This window comes from Anabrus simplex, chromosome 5 (genome assembly GCF_040414725.1).
Source record: "Anabrus simplex isolate iqAnaSimp1 chromosome 5, ASM4041472v1, whole genome shotgun sequence".
NCBI lineage: Eukaryota > Metazoa > Arthropoda > Insecta > Orthoptera > Tettigoniidae > Anabrus > Anabrus simplex.
This window is the reverse complement of record NC_090269.1, coordinates 216,806,442-216,826,546: the sequence shown is the minus strand read 5'-3', so window position 1 is coordinate 216,826,546 and position 20,105 is coordinate 216,806,442. Positions and strand designations below refer to the sequence as shown.

At 39.9% G+C, this 20,105-nt stretch overlaps 1 protein-coding gene across 1 annotated transcript in view; it reads right to left on the bottom strand.

Annotated features, from left to right (window-relative positions):
- The window catches only part of LOC136874446 (fat-like cadherin-related tumor suppressor homolog), a 671,031-nt gene that overhangs the window by 317,993 nt on the left and 332,933 nt on the right, over positions 1–20,105 (bottom strand). The window contains exon 8 of the mRNA XM_068227805.1: positions 10,167–10,380. Within this exon, the coding sequence (XP_068083906.1) occupies positions 10,167–10,380 (214 nt within the window). The remainder of the gene's footprint in view (positions 1–10,166; positions 10,381–20,105) is intronic.

The following is a 20,105-nucleotide window of genomic DNA, read 5'->3' as shown; positions in this document are numbered from 1 at the left end:
ACAAATTCAAACAGGGGAAACCAGGATTTGGTTTAATAATGAATAAGAAAATAGGGCAGCGGGTAAGCTACTACGAGCAGCCTTGTGAAAGGATTATTGTTGTCAAGATAGGCTCCAAGCCAATGCCCACCACAACTGCACAGGTGTATATACCTACTAGTTCTGTGAATGATGAAGAAATCAAAAGAATATATAAATAGACAGAAGATTTAATACAGTACGTAAAAGGTGACAAGAATCGAATTGTGATGGGAGACTGAAAAGCAGTGGTAGGCCAAGAAAGAGAAGGTAATACTGTAATGGAATTTAGACTGGGACAAAGGAATGAAAGAGGAAGTTGGCTGACTGAATTCTGCACCGATCATACTTTAGTCCTTGCTAAAACTTGGTTCAAACACCACCAACAATGGCTGTATACGTAGACAAGACCAGGAGATACTAGAAGGTATCAAAGAGACTTCATTAAGATTAGGCGGAGAATCAGAAACCAAATGTTGGATTGCACGACTTTCACAGGAGCAGACGTGGACACTGACCACAACTGTTGGTCACGAAATGCCATCTGAAGTTGAAGAAATTGAAGAAAGGAATGAATACAAGGAGATGGAATCCAGACAAGTTGAAAGAAAGGAATGTGAGGGATTGTTTCAAGGAACATGTTGCACAAGGACTAAATGAAAAGGTTGAAGGAAACATAACAGAGGAAGAATGGACAGTCGTGAAGAATGGAATTAGTAGGGCTGCTGAAGGAAGGTTAGGAAGAAAGGCAATATCAACTAAGAATCAGTAGATAACACAGGAGATATTAGATCTGATTGATGAACGATGAAATGACAAGAATGCAAACAACGAGGAGGGCAGAAAGAATAGACAATTAAAGAATGAAGAGGATAGAAAGTGCAGAGCAGCTAAGGAAGAATGGCTGAAAGAGAAGTACAAGGATATTGAAGGTTGTATGGTCCTAGGAAAGGTAGATGCTGCATGCAGAAAAATCAAGAAAACCTTTGGAGAAAGGAAAACTAGGAGTATGAATATTAAGTGCTCAGATGAAAAAACAAATCTAGGGAAAGAATACAAGGCAGAAGAAAGGCAGGAACATATCCACTACTGTATCAAGTTAAAGAATTACATGATATGGTTCTGGAACAAGAAGAGGCTGTTGATGCTGATGAAATGAGAGGACAGAATTCGACAGAACAGTGAGAGACCAAAACAGGAATAAGGAACCTGGAAGTGATGACATTCCCTCTGAATTAGTGACTGCCTTAGGAGAAACCTGCATGGCAAGGTTATTCCATTTAGTGTGTAAAATATATGATACCAGAGAAGTACCATCTGATTTTTGGCAGACTGTTGTTATACCCATCTGCAAAAAGCCAGTGCTGACAAGTGTGAAAACTACTTCACCATATACAACAGGACTTAATGTGATATTATTTACAGGAATACCTAGATACCTATATCAGTACAGCATAAGGGGACACAGAATGCCCAATGCTTATAATGTTAAATCATGTTTCATAAAGGTACATTTTTCTAAAAATCTATTACAGCTCCAGGGATCATTATGGACGGTCATGCTTAAAAATACAAAATCCTATTCTAACAGCCATTGTGGTTATAAGGAATACAGATAATTGTAAGAAAATACAGTACACAACCCATTAAAGGATACAGTACTGGTACAGTACACATCATTACTTAAAACTATGTCTGCCTCGTCTAACAGTTGATTCCTTCATAATTTGAACCACTTGCTCTTTGTCAAATTCACACAAATCTTTCACATTTGGAAAGACATAAATGTTTTCATCCTTGGAGGTTTATCTCAGGAATGATGCCTCAAAAGTCACTCCTTCATGCACAGCAAAATTAATTTTCCAAACAAAACATGTCATATCTCCCTTAATGCTCTCAAATTTCACTTTCACCCACTGACCAACATGTTATGCCTGTGCTCCAGTTTCTTCTTCAGACTGTTGATCAAGGTTTGTGGTTGTGATAGCTTCTGTCTGTCCAGTGTTGTGATCATGATCTCTATCACTGTTATAATCACTGTGTTCTTCCACTTCTTCCATTGACTGTAAGTCATGTGTACGGACACTTCTGCCAGGTGGTACATTGAGTTTCCTTTTTCTGATGGGTTTGTGTAGGCCCTAATTACCACCCCACCTTTGTTTCTTTAGGAACTCTGTTAGGCTGTCACTGACAGAGCTACGTTCCCCATCATGTTCATCTGGCAACATTTCAAGCACACTGTTCATGTTAAAAGGATACATTCCTGTTTTTCTGAAACTAGAGCAAATGTCTTCTTCTATGGTTGGAGATAACATGTCAAGAGTTCATTTCAGCAGATGAGGAAAATACTTCTTAACAAGTCATGTAAGTTTGTTGTTGGTTCTACTTTTCCAGTTTTCCAGAACTTTTTGCCATATTTTCAGGGGTCTAAACAGTGCAACATCCGAGGGCTGTGTAATGAGTGTGGAATTAGGTGGAAGAAAGACAAACTCCATGCTATTTCTTTCACACAAATCAGTGACAGCTGTGAAAAGGTGAGAGCTTAAGTTGTTACCAATAATAACCTTTCTACCCACAAGGCAACGATAGTATGGTGTCACTATCACTTTAAACCAGTCCAGGAAGCATTGGTCATCCATCCATCCATCCTGATTTACTCCTGTTATATTTGGTCCCCGCCGGGCCTCCTTCACTCCATAGATCATAGAGATGCTTAGCCTCATATATCACATAAGGTGGCAACAATGTGCCATCAGCTGTGGCAGCAAACATCACACTTACATTGGATTTTGAGTGATTTATGATCTTCTCAGGGTATTTGCAGCCTCTCTTGTACAAAAGCTTTTGTTGTGCAGGATCATCGGCCAATTTTGTTTCATCATAATAGTAGGATTAGCTCTTCAAAATAACGTTTAATGTCTTGCGGTGTCACACTAGCACTGCACTGTGATATATTTTGATATATTCGAGGAGCAAGTCTAACTTTGTGTCTATTTATGAATGTCTGAACCCAATCTGGGCCTGGAAGATTATTCTTGAATCGTTTCATTACTTTCCCTTCTCTGTCCAAATGGTACTTCACAAAACACTGCAGATCAAAGGTACTTAATGGATAACCCTATTTTGAACATGCAACAATACTTTGCACAATCTTCATTTCACATTGTTTGTCAAGAACTGGTTGGCCACCTTTGTTTCTTCTAGTTTTGAAATTGCACAGGAGACATTGTACTGTACCTTTAAACTTTTGTGCAGCAGTAAGGAGTGACATCCCTCTTCTCATAGCCTGTAGAGCATTTTGCAGGTCTTCCTGCACAATAGGTTTATGGCGACATCCTCTAGAGTCACTTTTAGAGTTCTGAACCATGTTGTCCCTTTTCACCCCTTAAAGTTAAAGAAAATGACATCATAAGATAGAATGTTTGATACCTTATATTAACCCCACAATTTTGCTATGGATATATGCCCATACATCTTAGAAACAGTAACAGTAATTACCTGTCAGCTTTAAAAATGTGCATGTTTACGAGTTACAGATGCACGAAAGAAGTTTTGATGCCAACATGATCTTGTAACCAGCTGATCAACATCGCAGGTGTGCCAACTTCAAACAAATTCCAAAGAGTATCTACATAGGCAAGTCAGTAACTATCTGCAATTTTGCTCTAATTGTCTTTAGGTTGGCTCTACGGTGTTGTGTGCTCACCAGCCACCCTTGGCACCATTGTCTATGTCTGTGGTAGATTTCAGCATTATCAGATCAGTACACCTTGCGCTGTTGGACGTAAAGATGGCCATGCCACTGTCTGTTTGCACAAGGAAGAACAGTGTTCTGTAATCCATTCTTTGTGGTCTGAGGGTGTACCAGGTGTACCGGGAGGTACACCTCAACACCGCGCATTCAAAATTAGCACCTAAATGAACTCCTCTATCGAACTAAAGAGGAAACTACTACAACAAGAACTTAGAACTTTAATGAAGATGTCACCACCGAAATATTATGTAATTTTGTTATTGTGCAGTTTCCTAAACTGAGTGGATTTCTCCTTGTTTTATTTGCCATTCATCAAGAAGTTTGGACATTCTTCTACAGATGACACTACTAAAAACTATGATCATGCACCCTGGTGCAAGCTGAAAGAACTTATAATTTAAAGGTTTCATATTTCTAGGTTTTCCATAACTGATCTATGTTCATTTATTTTTGGGTTGGCAATACTTCCTTTTTCCTTCTGCCAGTTTTGAATCTGGCCAATGAAAAATTTCTCTAATTAATTTTCAACCTATCATACGCTTGTTGTTTGATTCTGAGTGTAACCTTGAGATTAACCAATTAAATTGAGAGGGTGTGGCTGGTTTAGTCTTGAATGATCTCGAACCTTCCCTGACGGTTTATAAACTGCGGCTTTTCACGTTTCTTGGCCAATTGATCATCGTATATCTGAGTGTGTGTGCTTAAGCAGGAGGCCTCTTCGTCGGCAGCAGAACATCTATAAGGTAACAGCCACATAAATTACATCTTTCTTGTTGTAGCTACCTCCGCTGCTTAGCCCGAGGGGAAAGGTCCGAATCTTTAACGATGTAACCGACTTTTCTAAAAAGTAAATTTTCTTCTGGCTAATGTAAAACTTCATAAAGCTTTAACTGTAAACCAGGGATAGAGAGTGAAGTACCCTCTCCAGCTCCCCTTCATCTTGGTTTGAGTTGACTACGTTTTGTAACTGTTTTTCTTCCTTTCTGTAATGCATTAATTGAACCTTTATTCGTGTCACCTCAGTAGCTTGGGATTAGCCCCTGTATCTCAGGGCCAAGAGCCCCTTAGGATTTTATGCTTTATCATCTAGGAGTGCAAGTGTACGCCTCCATTCAGTTTGTGTTTCGGGCCGTTTACTTAACCTGTTCTTTTCCACAAAGGCCCTATAGGTTGGGTACTAGATACCCCTGTTTCAAATTATAGTTGGGCCATGGAAGGCCAGAGAGTGTAAAATTTTGATGATTGCCTTGAGTGGGCCGTAAGAAACTGAGAGCCTATTGGCTCTTTTTCAAAGTTTTGTAATTGTGAAGGGTGCCTCTGGAAGGCTTGACATTGTGACTGAGGGAGCAAGTGCTCTTCAATTAAGGGGATTTATGCCCTTGGATAAATGATTCCTTAGTTTGAAATAAAGTTTTGGTAAACTGAATCCAGGTATCTCTGATATTGTAAAATAGAGGCTTGAAGCCCAAAATTGTTAAAGTTCTGAATCTTGGATTTTCCTAGTCTTGTTTCAAGATTGCTTTTGTACCTGATATATTGTTATATTCATTCAGTGAAAAATATTGTTAAGTTTGTTTTTGGAAAAGAAATATAACCTTTTAAAGTTTTAACTCAACTTTGATACTGTAGATAGACCCATTCACCCCGGCACCTTCTTTAACCTCTTTCTGCTACATGGGTAACCCCGTAACACCAGGAATAGAAATTCATACAGGACTTTCAGCGCAATATGAAGACAATGTTTTGACACGGTGAAGTTTTTACTAGTGGAATGAACAGTTCAAAAGTGGTAGCACGGGCGTGAAGGATGAGGAAAGATCCAGGTGTCCATCTGCAGCCGTAACAGATGCCAATATTGGACAAGTGCGTGATATGATGCTGAATAACAGAAGAGTGACTGTTGATGACGTGGCAAACTATATGCACATTAGCTCCGATCAACAAGTGAAGGAAGCTGTGCATATGTGGCTTGCTGCACAACCAAAAACCTTTTACCAGGGGGTATCAGAAAGCTTGTGAAATGGTGGACCATGTGCATTGAAAAGTAGGGTGACTATATTGAAAAATGTTATCAATAAAAAGTGTAGGTACTCTTTTTGTAATAAGTTATAAAAATTGATTGCAGATACTTATTGACTTGCCCATGTATAGGCCTGTTAAGAAACTAGGTTGTAAAAAGCAACTCACCAGGATTCTAAAACAGCAAATGTTGCTAGTATAGCTCAATTACTTCCGTGTTAGTATCAAATAAATACTTTTCCTGGAACTGTTGTCTCTATTCACCCCAGTTTACGGTACTTTCTGATTTTTGAATAATTATTTGGAAGTTACAAAGTTTAGCAATATTTTGCCACTTTTTACTCTAATAAAATATGTAATAATAACAATAATAATTCTTTCGGCATGTGCACAACAATATTAAAAAGGAACCCTGAAAGTTTGAATCCTCTGTATCTCACACAACCTGAGAAAATGTTCCTTATGTAATAAAATCAACTACTTTCAAGAAATAGCCTTTAAAGCCACAGCTTTAGTGCATGCCTGCTCCATAGCTTGGATTATCTGTATCCTCTTCCTTTTCACCTTCTATCCTTCTCTTACTGGTTCTCCTGACTTGCCTGGTCTCTGATGCAAGTTTTTAACAGCTATTTCAGCATATGTCAGTCTTTCCAAGTTGAGTCGCAGCATGGCGTCACGACTATGAGAGCCAATGCTCAGCCCCAGTCTTTGCAGCACTTCACACTTTGTGATATTTCTCTGGTTAAATGATGCCACACCATCATATGCACCAAAATGAAGTGTCCTTATTGACACAAATACAGTTTTTGAAAACTGGCTCCATATAATGTTATTTACACATTCATTAGGATTTTGTGTGCGGCCATGGAGACACTTTTTCAAAAGGTTAATATCTTACAGATCCCTGAAAATAGCTTTTATTTCCTCCATAATAGCATATGGCAGGCTGTGAGGATGACTCTAAGTTTTTCATGTCTCTATTCCTCTGTTGAACTTACACCAGCTGTCAACTCCCTGCAGACACAGTCCATGTCATCAGTTGATGACATATGACAGGTTAGTGCCCAGACAACCCTTCTCATTTTCCCAACACTGTCAGTGTTCTGCCTAATGGCCAGTCCATAATAATTTTGTATAATGTCAACAGCGGAATCTGTCAGTCTGTCCTTACCATCCAATGTTTTGCCACCTCTCAACTTCTTCCCATTCATGTTGATCTTCAGCTACCTCAGTCTGGACCCCATTCGCTTCTGGAAATCAATCAATCAATCAATCAATCAATCAATCAATCAATCAATCAATCAATCAATCCTGATCTGCATTTAGGGCAGTCGCCCAGGTGGCAGATTCCCTATCTGTTGTTTTCCTAGCCTTTTCCTAAATGATTTCAAAGAAATTGGAAATTTATTGAACATCTCCCTTGGTAAGTTATTCCAATCCCTAACTCCCCTTCCTATAAATGAATATTTGCCCCAGTTTGTCCTCTTGAATTCCAACTTTATCTTCATATTGTGATCTTTCTTACTTTTATAGACGCCATTCAAACCTATTCGTCTACTAATGTCATTCCACGCCATCTCTCCGCTGACAGCTCGGAACATACCACTTAGTCGAGCAGCTCCTCTTCTTTCTCTCAATTCTTCCCAACCCAAACATTGCAACATTTTTGTAACGCTACTCTTTTGTCGGAAATCACCCAGAACAAATCGAGCTGCTTTTCTTTGGATTTTTTCCAGTTCTTGAATCAGGTAATCCTGGTGAGGGTCCCATACACTGGAACCATACTCTAGTTGGGGTCTTACCAGAGACTTATATGCACTCTCCTTTACATCCTTACTACAACCCCTAAACACCCTCATAACCATGTGCAGAGATCAGTACCCTTTATTTACAATCCCATTTATGTGATTACCCCAGTGAAGATCTTTCCTTATATTAACACCTAGATACTTACAATGATCCCCAAAAGGAACTTTCACCCCATCAACGCAGTAGTTAAAACTGAGAGGACTTTTCCTATTTGTGAAACTCACAACCTGACTTTTAGCCCCGTATATCAACATACCATTGCCTGCTGTCCATCTCACAATATTTTTGAGGTCACATTGCAGTTGCTCACAATCTTGTAACTTATTTATCACTCTATAGAGAATAACATCATCCGCAAAAAGCCTTACCTCCGATTCCACTCCTTTACTCATATCATTTATATATATAAGAAAACATAAAGGTCCAATAACACTGCCCTGAGGAACTTCCCTCTCAACTATTACAGGGTCAGACAAAGCTTCACCTACTCTAACTCTCTGAGATCTATTTTCTAGAAATATAGCAACCCATTCAGTCACTCTTTTGTCTAGTCCAATTGCACTCATTTTTGCCAGTAGTCTCCCATGATCCACCCTATCAAATGCTTTAGACATGTCAATCGCGATACAGTCCATTTGACCTCCAGAATCCAAGATATCTGCTATATCTTGCTGGAATCCTACAAGTTGAGCTTCAGTGGAATAACCTTTCCTAAAACCGAATTGCCTTCTATCGATCCAGTTATTAATTTCACAAACATGTCTAATATAATCAGAAAGAATGCCTTCCCAAAGCTTACATACAATGCATGTCAAACTTAATGGCCTGTAATTTTCAGCTTTATGTCTATCACCCTTTCCTTTATACACAGGGGCTACTATAGCAACTCTCCATTCATCTGGTATAGCTCCTCCGACCAAACAATAATCAAATAAGTACTTCAGATATGGTACTATATCCCAACCCATTGTCTTTAGTATATCCCCAGAAATCTGATCAATTCCAGCTGCTTTTCTAGTTTTCAACTTTTGTATCTTATTGTAAATGTCATTGTTATCATAGCCCACACACTCCAATTTACTAATATTGACAGAATCCCCGTAAGGTTTTAGTTCCTCAACAGCTATGAAAGCTTTTGAGTCTCCATCTCCCAAATAATTTACATATTTAATATTGTACCATGGCATAGAACAGTCAAAAATAGTTTTCACTCCAGCCACCTCCGTTCCTCCACTAGATCCACTATAATTAGTCATGCAGGTTTCTGGATGCTCATTGTTGACACCAGTACGACTACAATGTTAGGGCATTACAGCCACATCAATAACCTTCCCTGTGTATATATTTGTGGCTGAAACAACACCATTCAATGAGGTCTGACCTTTTTTTGCCATAAAACGTCAAAGGCAACTGTCAAATCACGCACAGTTGTTCTCTACAACAGCTTCCTCTACAGCCTCCTTCATGCACTTCAGAGCCACATCCTCAACAACACACCCTATCATAATATTATGTTTGTAAAATTTTGAAGGAGGATTTGGTAGGTTCATCACACCACACTACATGTCACATTTGAACACTCTAGTATTAACACAGGGCAAATTGGATCATCTGAATACAGCAAGAACATGGAAGTAAACAGAAACACATGCATCAACCATAAACAACTTCGAGCATGGAGTCTTGTCTTGTCTTTATAATTTGATGGGCTTCGCATGATAGCGGTGTACCCAGTCACAGATCCTATAATAACACTCAAAGTATGGAGAAGGTGAAAACACAAGAGATAAAAGTAAAGGAAGGGTAAGAAATCACCTACTAATCTACAACACACAGGAGTAACACAAGGACACAAGGTACAAAGCTTCACGCCAGAGCGACCTGTACTCGCGCATGGAGTATGTGCATAAACAAAGCAAACAAATGACAGTCAACAACCAATTTCATAACAATGCTTCCAACACAGAAATTCCACAACAATATATTTCCCTCATCTACTTAAGTTTACCACTCTTTTGGCATATATATAAAAAATACTGCTTCCATCAGTCTAAACATCAAATTACCTGTCTTACGGGATCATGGAGCCTATGTATCTTATTAAAAAAATACTTTGAACAGAAGGATTGTCATAATTTATACACCATTGGAAAGGGATATGGTCACAGATACAAAATTCAGAATAATAAAAAAAGTGATTTTTCATTTTTCGTTCCGTGTCCCCTTAAGATAAAAATGCCAATTCGTTTCTATTTTGAGATTTCTCAAGAGATGGACCAATAACCTATAGGTACCATGCCCCCTAATGGAACCATCATCATTATCCTCAATCATCATCATCATGATTACCTAAGGAAGAAATTGTGGTCACGTCACCATTATTATTTAAACATTGAAAATGATTTCCCTTGATTTAGAGTGCAGTACTGTGGCACAGAATCATTGCCAGTTTCATCCATCCGTGCCTTCCAGTGTTTCAAACAGTAATCAGAAACATAGCTACATAGTGTTAAGAATAGCTAAATATTCAACTTAACACTGAATTTCGGGTGTTAAGGGCACTTACCAACAATGTTGTACCATAACATGTCCCCGTCCTCGTCAGTGGCCTGGATCAAGGTCACTAGATAGTTCACTTCATCACTCTCTGTGACCTCTATCCTCTGGTTGGGGTTCCTGATCTGAGGAGGATGAGGTGAATCCTTGGGTGTCTTTATCACCTGCACCGACACTCTGGTTGTGTGACTCCTCTGAGGTATACCATTGTCCTGAGCACGAATCTAACAAAGAAGCACAAAATAATACAATGGAGAAGAGGTTTACAATGAAGTGGGCAAAATTAGATATTTCTATATAGAAAGATAAGAACATGAATAGTAACTCAATGACAAGTCAGCATCGGAAGAGGGAGCAACAGAGAAGGAGACAAGGACAAACATAGAAACACGGAATCGCATGGACAATGTTCACATTTTCATACACTGCTGTCTTATACAAGGTGGTTGGAAACAACGTGAACAGGATATGGTATATGAGCGTTACAGGGTTGATCATACTGATACATAATTTGGGAAATATAATTCAATATCTGGCACCGTTGTCATTTTATCAGCTGCTGAAGTTAGTCAATCACATCGCTTCGCGGGCGAATTCAAATGGGCTTTGCGAGGTGGTGTTGCACCGGGTTGAGAGCCATGCCGAGAAATCAACATCAAACACCAACACACCGTGTGTTTCAGCTGATGCCACCGTAGTGTACTTGCTATTGCACGATACTGTCAGCTCGGAGGTTCCTGTTCAAATCCCTCCCCTTGGCGAAAGAGTTTTCTTCGGTGGATGCTCTCAAGGCGGTCTTATTTTTTTTTTTACTTCGGGGGCACCCCCGAAGCCCACTCCCTGCGGGTGGCAATTGACACAATCTACAATGCCTCCGATATGCTATTAATTTCTAAGAAGAAAAGAGATAGGAGGGAAGGTACAACAGGAGTACCGGTACCTGCCTGTTTGCATGTTAGACACGTTACCAGGCAAGGTTAGTTTTGGTAAGGTGGTGTTATGGCATAAAAAATACTTGCATGGGATTCGAACCCTCAAGCACCATCCACTAACACAGCTTCCTCCGCATCCCTGTCAAGTGAGCTATTGCAAGGCTTTCGGCCTGTATAATACCTGTTACTGATCTGTTTTTCTTACGCCACGCGCACACTTATAAAACATTTCAGTTGAAAGCGTCCTGGCCGAGAAATGGTTGCGCAAGCAGGGGTAGTAGCTATCGTCCCCCACACTCCTGCAGCAGGTCCAGTCACCGGGCTAGCGCTGAAGTGAAAATGTCTCTCCAGCGGTGCATGTTGTTACGTGCGGGCTAAGTTGAAATTACTAAAGTGACGAGCATGGCTTCTAGGACCTTTTCTAAATCCAGGAGACCACTGCGAGTTTGATCCTGGGATGACAAAGACTGAATTGTTGGGACTCGTGAGAAGAGCTAGCGTGGAGAAGATGTACAAAATAGATAATCTTTTGAAAGTGCTATGAACATGAAGTTCTCCATCTTCCTCCGTATCATCCAGATCTCAATCCCATTGGGTTGGTTTGGGGAGACATCAAAGAAGAGGTACCGTACCGTCAACTGGGGTTACTTTGCACCACTTTAGTGCATCACCTCAGCATTTCTTTATGAAACATTCGAAGGAGTTATTTTTCTTTAAGTTGGGATATTTAGGTAGGCAATATAAGTTATAGTGATGAATGTGTGGCTGATTAAACTTCATACATAGAGCGGAAGTACTCTTTTTGTGGGGTATGGGATACTTTAAAAACTAATGTTGTTTCCACGGCTTTCAGCGAGTGGTGTCAAGTTACCCACCACAGCGTATCACATTGCACCAAAGTATTTCAATCAGGGTATGGAAAATAAGAAACAGCATGTACCCAATTAAAAAGTATAATGTAAGAATGATCCTTGATAATGATACTTTATATAGAAAATAATAATTAAAGAGCTTAAATTTATCACAATAAGAGTCAGTGAAACCTAACATTGTATTACCACTTTACAGACCATTATTCACCAAAGACAGTCAAGTTCTGGAACAGAAAAGAATCCCCTCTTTGAAACCATTTTTGGTGGGTTTATTCCACCAATAATATCATCCCATTCATAGAACATCTCGTCTTCTCAGGATGGCCATTTCCAAGATTTGCAAGAACGAGACATTGCACTACTTGTTGCTCCCTTATCATTGCAGTCAATTATAATTCCTGGATATAACTCATTATCATAAGAAAAGACCACGTGGACACCAACAGCTCGTTCAAATTCCCTGAAATTCGGATGTTCTGCTTCTCCTTCTTCGAGTTCCTCTTCAGCTTCGCGCAGAACTTGTGCCTGAAACTCAGCCATGCCTAAGTCTGAGGAGCTGGAGTGCAATGACATTTTATCAGTTGACTCATCACTACTTGTAACGACAGTTTTTGTCTTCTTTTTAGACAGTGGTCTTAAAGAAGAAGCTGCACTTTCCTGGGTGTGACCATTTACAGCCGTAACCTTATCAATGATATCTTCATGAGCAATGCTCTTTCCGGCTGGAACATCAAGTCGCTTTCTCTGTTTCTTAGCAACCTTTCCATCAGTAGACTCTCCCCTTCTTACCTGAAGGTGTTCAAGAAATGATGCATCCACAGCCTCCCGAAAATCTCCAGAAGAAGGGATTCTTTCCAACACCTCAGATGCATTAAAAGGATATATCCCACACTTACGAAATCCAGACTTCAAAGTTTCAGTTGCCTTGCTGGAAATGGCTTCCATCAATTCTTTCAAAAGTCTTGGGAAAGTATCCTTTGGAAGGACTGATTGTCGTAAACCTTCTGATGTATCTTTCCAATTTGTTAATTGTCTCCTCCCTGCTACCTTCAGAGGATGGAAGAAGGCCACATCAAGAGGTTGTGTCATATGCGTGCTGTTGGGAGGTAGGCACACAAAATAAATATTCTCTTCACGGCATCGTTGCAAAACTGTGAGAGAAATATGACAGTTTAAGTTGTCTCCGATTAGCACTTTTTTGCCACTCTGTTTCTTTAGTTTAGGTAGCACCAAAGAAAAGAACTAATCCTCAAATGTAGCTGAATCAAACCATCCTGAGGTGGTATCATTGTAACGACAGTCTTTCGGACCATTTTCTGTCCATGTTGACCACATATGTTGAGACCTATAGACCACATACGGCGGAATGAGTTCTCCAGCGACATTACCGTACATCATGATGGAAGTAGAACTCTTTGAAGAGTTACAAATATTCTCAGGATACTTTGCCCCACGATGCACAATGACTTTCTTCTTACCCGGATCATCCGTTAAGTTTGTTTCATCATAATTGTACACATTTCCCGGTGGAACATCATCTAAAACTGGTTTCAAATTCTCAAAATATTTAACAATTGTATCTCTGTCCAATGCTGCTCTTTTTCTTTTAATATTAGCTGCAAATCTAAGATTTAACTGCGGGTTTCTCTTCAAAAAACCTTTTATCCAGTCGTTCCCTGGCATGTTCCCTTTGAACTTTTTCACCTTCCTTCCAGTACGCTCAAGGTAGGTCTGGATAATAAATCTCAAATCAGTTACAGTCAACGGGAAACCGAAAGCACTCATAGACTCCACATAGGCTGCAAATGAGTCTTCTTCTGCTTTTGTAAATATCGGTGGAGGCCCAGGTGACTGAGAGTGAACATTTTTAAGTTTATTTATTATAGTCCTGCGTGGGATTCCGTAATGTAATGAAGCCTTTCTTTGTGACATGGTTTCATTTCTTATTGCTGTCAGACATTCTTGTAGTGTTTCAGGCGAATAGTCAGCATATCTTCTTGCCCCAAACTTCCTTCGGTACACACGAGGCATCTTTAAAAAAAAGAAAAAAAAAAAGTTGTTACATTCATTGAAGGTCTTGAAGTACCGCTGGGGATACTTCGCTCCACTTTTGTTGTGGTGCAAAGTAAACCCTCATGGCGGCCAAATATACATGTCGTGATAAAAATTAGGTTATGATGGATCGTATGTTCGTAAATATAATTATAAAAACATTTACGGCATTAGAAAAGCTTTCTGTGTTATGAATGATAGTACTTACCACAATATTCCTACTGGGAATGTCCCTATAAACAGATTTTTCACACGGATATTTCGTTCACAACCGAACTCCCACAGAAACGACAACACACAGGTTAGCCAACCTTAAAATATGATGATAATTTACTGTCCTGTGAACGCTGTGTATGTACTCTATTGACTGAGAGTGGAACTATCATGCTGTGATTCATTCCATTCCAACAGATGGCATTGGAATTTTTTCCCTAAATGGTGCAAAGTTAACCCCCAAGGAGCAAAGTAACCCCAGTTGACGGTACGTAATAAGAGTATATTTCAACTGATAGTAATAATGCATTATTCACTTTTGGCTCAAAAAAGCGTTTTGTAGCATCTCTAATGCCTTCACTGTTCATAAATGAGGCACTCCTTTCCCCAATATAAATAAAAAAGATTATTCTGTACGAAAAATGTTTCTCTGTCTTATAGATCGCTCGTGACTTGACAGCAGACACGCTCAACAAAAAGGAAGCTCTTTGCCGGATATTGTTTAATGTTAATGTTACTTACTTTACGTCCCACTAACTAACTACTTTTGTGGTTTTCGTAGACTTCGAGGTGCCGGAATTTAGTCCCGCAGGAAATCTTTCACGTGCCAGTAAATCATCCGACACGAGGCTGACGTATTTGAGCACCTTCAAATACCACCGGACTGAGCCAGGATCGAACCTGCCACGTTGGGGTCAGAAGCCCAGCGCCTCAACCGTCTGAGCCACTCAGCTCGGCGGATGTTGTTTGCACAGTATTCACAAGACAAATGGGCAAAATACTGTGACCACTTAAAAGGCACTGAGCCGCAATATTGGAAGCGTGACCGCATCATGTATGAGGAATTAGATTTATACCAGTTCATTATCAACTTTGGTGAAAGTTCAGATGGTACTGATTCAGACGAGAGCGAAGATTATTTTGAGTAATTTGTAAGTAAGATCCATGAACTCCGAATATTAAACAAACGTGATCACAGAACACGTAAGTAGTCAGATTAATATTTTTGCTTTGATTTTATGCGACAGATTTATATTGTCTGTTGTTCCGGAGACTTTTCTTTCTGTTTTCCTTGTTGTTGTTGTTGTTGTTGTTGTAGGAAACGTGTCTCTCTCAATCATAACAATAGCAGCTTATTCGAGAGTATTACGCATTATTATATTTCTACTGGTGGACAAGAAAGGTAGACATTGTTAATGTTGTTATTAATGAAAGTAGCTGAAGTTTTTCTACTAAGGGTACGAACATACCGAAGATGCATCGCAGTTCGCGGTCGATGCCTCTATGTCACCTCCTGGTAACACAAACACACAGTTTTAAATGGAACAGTTCATGTCAAAGATGCTCGCTTCCATTCACCATCGCGATTTACCAGGAGGTCTAGCGCGATGACAAGAAAGTTTGTGTTCTCATCGCTGTAGAACGGGAGGCATCGATGTAGCTTGCTCCTGATTGGCTTGTCCGGATTGAGATCACGTGATATATCCCCCCGTTCTACTGTGCCCTTGATCTAGGTGTTCAGAGCCAGCGTGTGTATTCATGTGGTACGGTAGTTACTGTACTTCACAGTATCAATTTTTGATTCCACATTGTTGTATATGTATTGGAACGTCTCAAGGGACCTTCTCATGTATGAATGGAATCTGTCCGGGTGGTGTTTCAGTTCTTCAAATAAGTTGTGATATTCCCCCAGCGCCTGCCTTCTTTGATTTATAGGATGAGCATTCCACTGGCGGGCTGACTGATTTGAAAGTAGCCACCATCGTGTGCTTATGCACAATGAATCACTATCTCCACTGTCACTTGAATATATACTCTATACTTGTAAAAGCTCAGCAACGCGGAGATAACGTCCACTCACGTTAAACACATCTCAGAACACTGAAAGGTAAACCTCCCCGGTATGTTCACCCTCCATCGACCGCGAGCTGCGATGCATCTTCGGTATGTTCGTACCCTAAGGCATTTTTTTCTGCATTTTCCTGACAAATTCGGTAATTAATCTCTTTTATACGTACTTCACTGGAAATCAGGTTAAGTAGAGTATATCTTTGGGCTGTCAGTAGAAACAACTTCCTCCTGCTCCTTAGGCGATTGATGAGCTGATAGCGCGTACCGATACGCCTTTCCTTGGCGTACAGTACAGTTTCAAACGAACTTCCTTTATTCGCAGTATTACCAGTTGCAAGCTACTGTCTTATGTTCAATTGATTTTCTACTAAATGGTTCAAAACTTTCATTTTTATATAACAGATGATATAATATCTGACCCCACTGTCGGCAGCCCTGAAGATGGTTTTCCGTGGTTTCCCATTTTCACACCAAGCAATATTATTTGTAACCATGTGTAATAAATAATAAATGGTACAAGAATAAATTACAAGCTACAGAGTGTCAAAAGATTGACCTCCTCTTTTGCTATACACTGAAATATATTTGACATTGTATCGAAAGCATCATCCGATATGAATTCTTTTAGGTATTACCCTTTGATTTCTTGATGTCACCAACATTTACTACGAAAGATACGAAGTATTTCCGTACTGGATTAAAACTGAAATGAGATAAAACTGAGATAATGAGGAAGAGATAGGAGATTATAAAGTGTACTTGACGGGTGTTAGAAAGGGAAGGGCAGAGTCTGGGGTAGGGCTCTTTATCAGCAATACCATTGCACGCAACATAGTTTCTGTTAGGCACGTAAATGAGCGAATGATGTGGGTAGATTTGTCAGTGGGAGGAATTAGGACAAGAATTGTGTCCGTGTATTCACCATGTGAGGGTGCAGATGAGGATGAAGTTGACAAGTTTTATGAAGCATTGAGTGACATTGTGGTCAGGGTCAACAGCAAAGATAGAATAGTGCTAATGGGCGATTTCAATGCGAGAGTTGGGAATAGAACTGAAGGATACGAAAGGGTGATTGGTAAATGTGGGGACGATATGGAAGCCAATGGGAATGGGAAGCGTTTGCTGGACTTCTGTGCTAGTATGGGTTTAGCTGTTACGAATACATTCTTCAAGCATAAGGCTATTCACCGCTACACATGGGAGGCTAGGGGTACCAGATCCATAATAGACTATATCTTAACAGACTTTGAATTCAGGCAATCTGTTAGGAATGTACGCGTTTTTCGTGGATTTTTCGATGATACAGACCACTATCTGATCTGTAGTGAACTACGTATCTCTAGGCCTAGGGTAGAGAAAGTGAAATCTGTCTGCAAACGAATAAGGGTAGAAAGTCTCCAGGATGAGGAAATTAGACAGAAGTACATGGATATGATTAGCGAGAAGTTTCGAACAGTAGACAGTAAGCAGGTTCAGGATATAGAAAGTGAATGGGTGGCATACAGGGATGCTGTAGTAGAAACAGCAAGGGAATGCCTAGGAACAACTGTGTGTAAAGATGGGAAAAGGCGAACATCTTGGTGGAATGATGAAGTGAGAGCAGCCTGTAAAGGTAAAAAGAAGGCTTATCAGAAATGGCTCCAAACAAGGGCCAAGGCAGACAGGGATTGGTACGTAGATGAAAGAAACAGAGCGAAACAAATAGTTGTTGAATCCAATAAGAATTCATGGGAAGATTTTGGTAATAACCTGGAAAGGCTAGGTCAAGCAGCAGGGAAACCTTTCTGGACAGTAATAAAGAATCTTAGGAAGGGAGGGAAAAAGGAAATGAACAGTGTTTTGAGTAATTCAGGTGAACTCATAATAGATCCCAGGGAATCACTGGAGAGGTGGAGGGAATATTTTGAACATCTTCTCAATGTAAAAGGAAATCATCATGGTGGTGTGGCAAACAGCCAAGCTCATGGGGAGGAGGAAAAGGATGTTGGTGAAATTATGCTTGAGGAAGTGGAAAAGATGGTAAGAAAACTCCATTGTCATAAGGCAGCAGGAATAGATGAAATTAGACCTGAAATGGTGAAGTACAGTGGTAAGGCAGGGATGAAATGGCTTCATAGAGTAGTAAAATTAGCGTGGAGTGTTGGTAAGGTACCTTCAGATTGGACAAAGGCAGTAATTGCACCTATCTATAAGCAAGGGAACAGGAAGGATTGCAACAACTATCGAGGTATCTCATTGATTAGTATACCAGGCAAAGTATTCACTGGCATCTTGGAAGGGAGGGTGCGATCAGTCGTTGAGAGGAAGTTGGATGAAAACCAGTGTGGTTTCAGACCACAGAGAGGCTGTCAGGATCAGATTTTCAGTATGCGCCAGGTAATTGAAAAATGCTACGAGAGGAATAGGCAGTTGTGTTTATGTTTCGTAGATCTAGAGAAAGCATATGACAGGGTACTGAGGGAAAAGGTGTTTGCCATTAAAGGCAGATCATTAAAATCAAGTCAAAGGCATTTATGTTGACAATTGGACTTCAGTGAGAATTAACGGTAGAATGAGTTCTTGGTTCAGGGTACTTACAGGAGTTAGACAAGGCTGTAATCTTTCACCTTTGCTGTTCGTAGTTTACATGGATCATCTGCTGAAAGGTATAAAATGGCAGGGAGGGATTTAGGTAGGTGGAAATGTAGTAAGCAGTTTGGCCTATGCTGACGACTTTGTCTTAATGGCAGATTGTGCCGAAAGCCTGCAGTCTAATATCTTGGAACTTGAAAATAGGTGCAATGAGTATGGTATGACTAAATTGATGTCGGTAGGTAAGAAATTCAACAGAATTGAATGTCAGATTGGTGATACAAAGCTAGAACAGGTCGATAATTTCAAGTATTTAGGTTGTGTGTTCTCCCAGGATGGTAATATAGTAAGTGAGATTGAATCAAGGTGTAGTAAAGCTAATGCAGTGAGCTCGCAGTTGCGATCAGCAGTATTCTGTAAAAAGGAAGTCAGCTCCCAGACGAAACTATCTTTACACCGGTCTGTTTTCATACCAACTTTGCTTTACGGGAGCGAAAGCTGGGTGGACTCAGGATATCTTATTCATGAGTTAGAAGTTACAGACATGAAAGTAGCGAGAATGATTGCTGGTACAAACAGGTGGGAACAATGGCAGGAGGGTACTCGGAATGAGGAGATAAAGGCTAATTTAGGAATGCACTCGATGGATGAAGCTGTACGCATAAACCGGCTTCGGTGGTGGGGTCATGTGAGGCGAATGGAGAAGGATAGGTTACCTAGGAGAATAATGGACTCTGTTATGGAGGGTAAGAGAAGTAGAGGGAGACCAAGACGACGATGGTTAGACTCGGTTTCTAACGATTTAAAGATAAGCGATATAGAACTAAATGAGGCCACAACACTAGTTGCAAATCGAGGATTGTGGCGACGTTTAGTAAATTCTCAGAGGCTTGCAGACTGAACGCTGAAAGGCATATCAGTCTATAATGATAATGTATGTATGTATGTATGTATGTATGTATGTATGTATGTATGTATGTATGTATGTATGTATGTATGTATGTATGTATGTATGTTAGAATATTATGCTCCAAGGCCTGTGTAGTTAACTGACAAGGTTCAACGCAGACAATCGAAATGTAAGACACGATTTGTAAAATGTACTGTATCAATTTATTTTCACTAGTCTATCACATTAAGTAATTCTTACACAATTGAGTTTGTGTGGTGTATGTACACGGATGAATCATTGCATGACAGTAAATACAGGTTTTGAAGTGTTAGAAGCTTGTGCTTCTGAGAGGCTGGACTGTAGTAACTCTTGAAGCGCAGTCTCCTAGAATGCAAATAAGAGGAGAAAACATGCTTTTGTAAAAGTGTACTCTTTTGAGCTAGATTGCTCAACACTTGTAAGTTATTGTGTCAATAATTTTCTCTATTGTACCTGATTTTTTACTTTAAGTTATTGTTATTGTGGGAGCTAACAACAGGTTCAGGCAGCGGACGTAGCCCATTGAG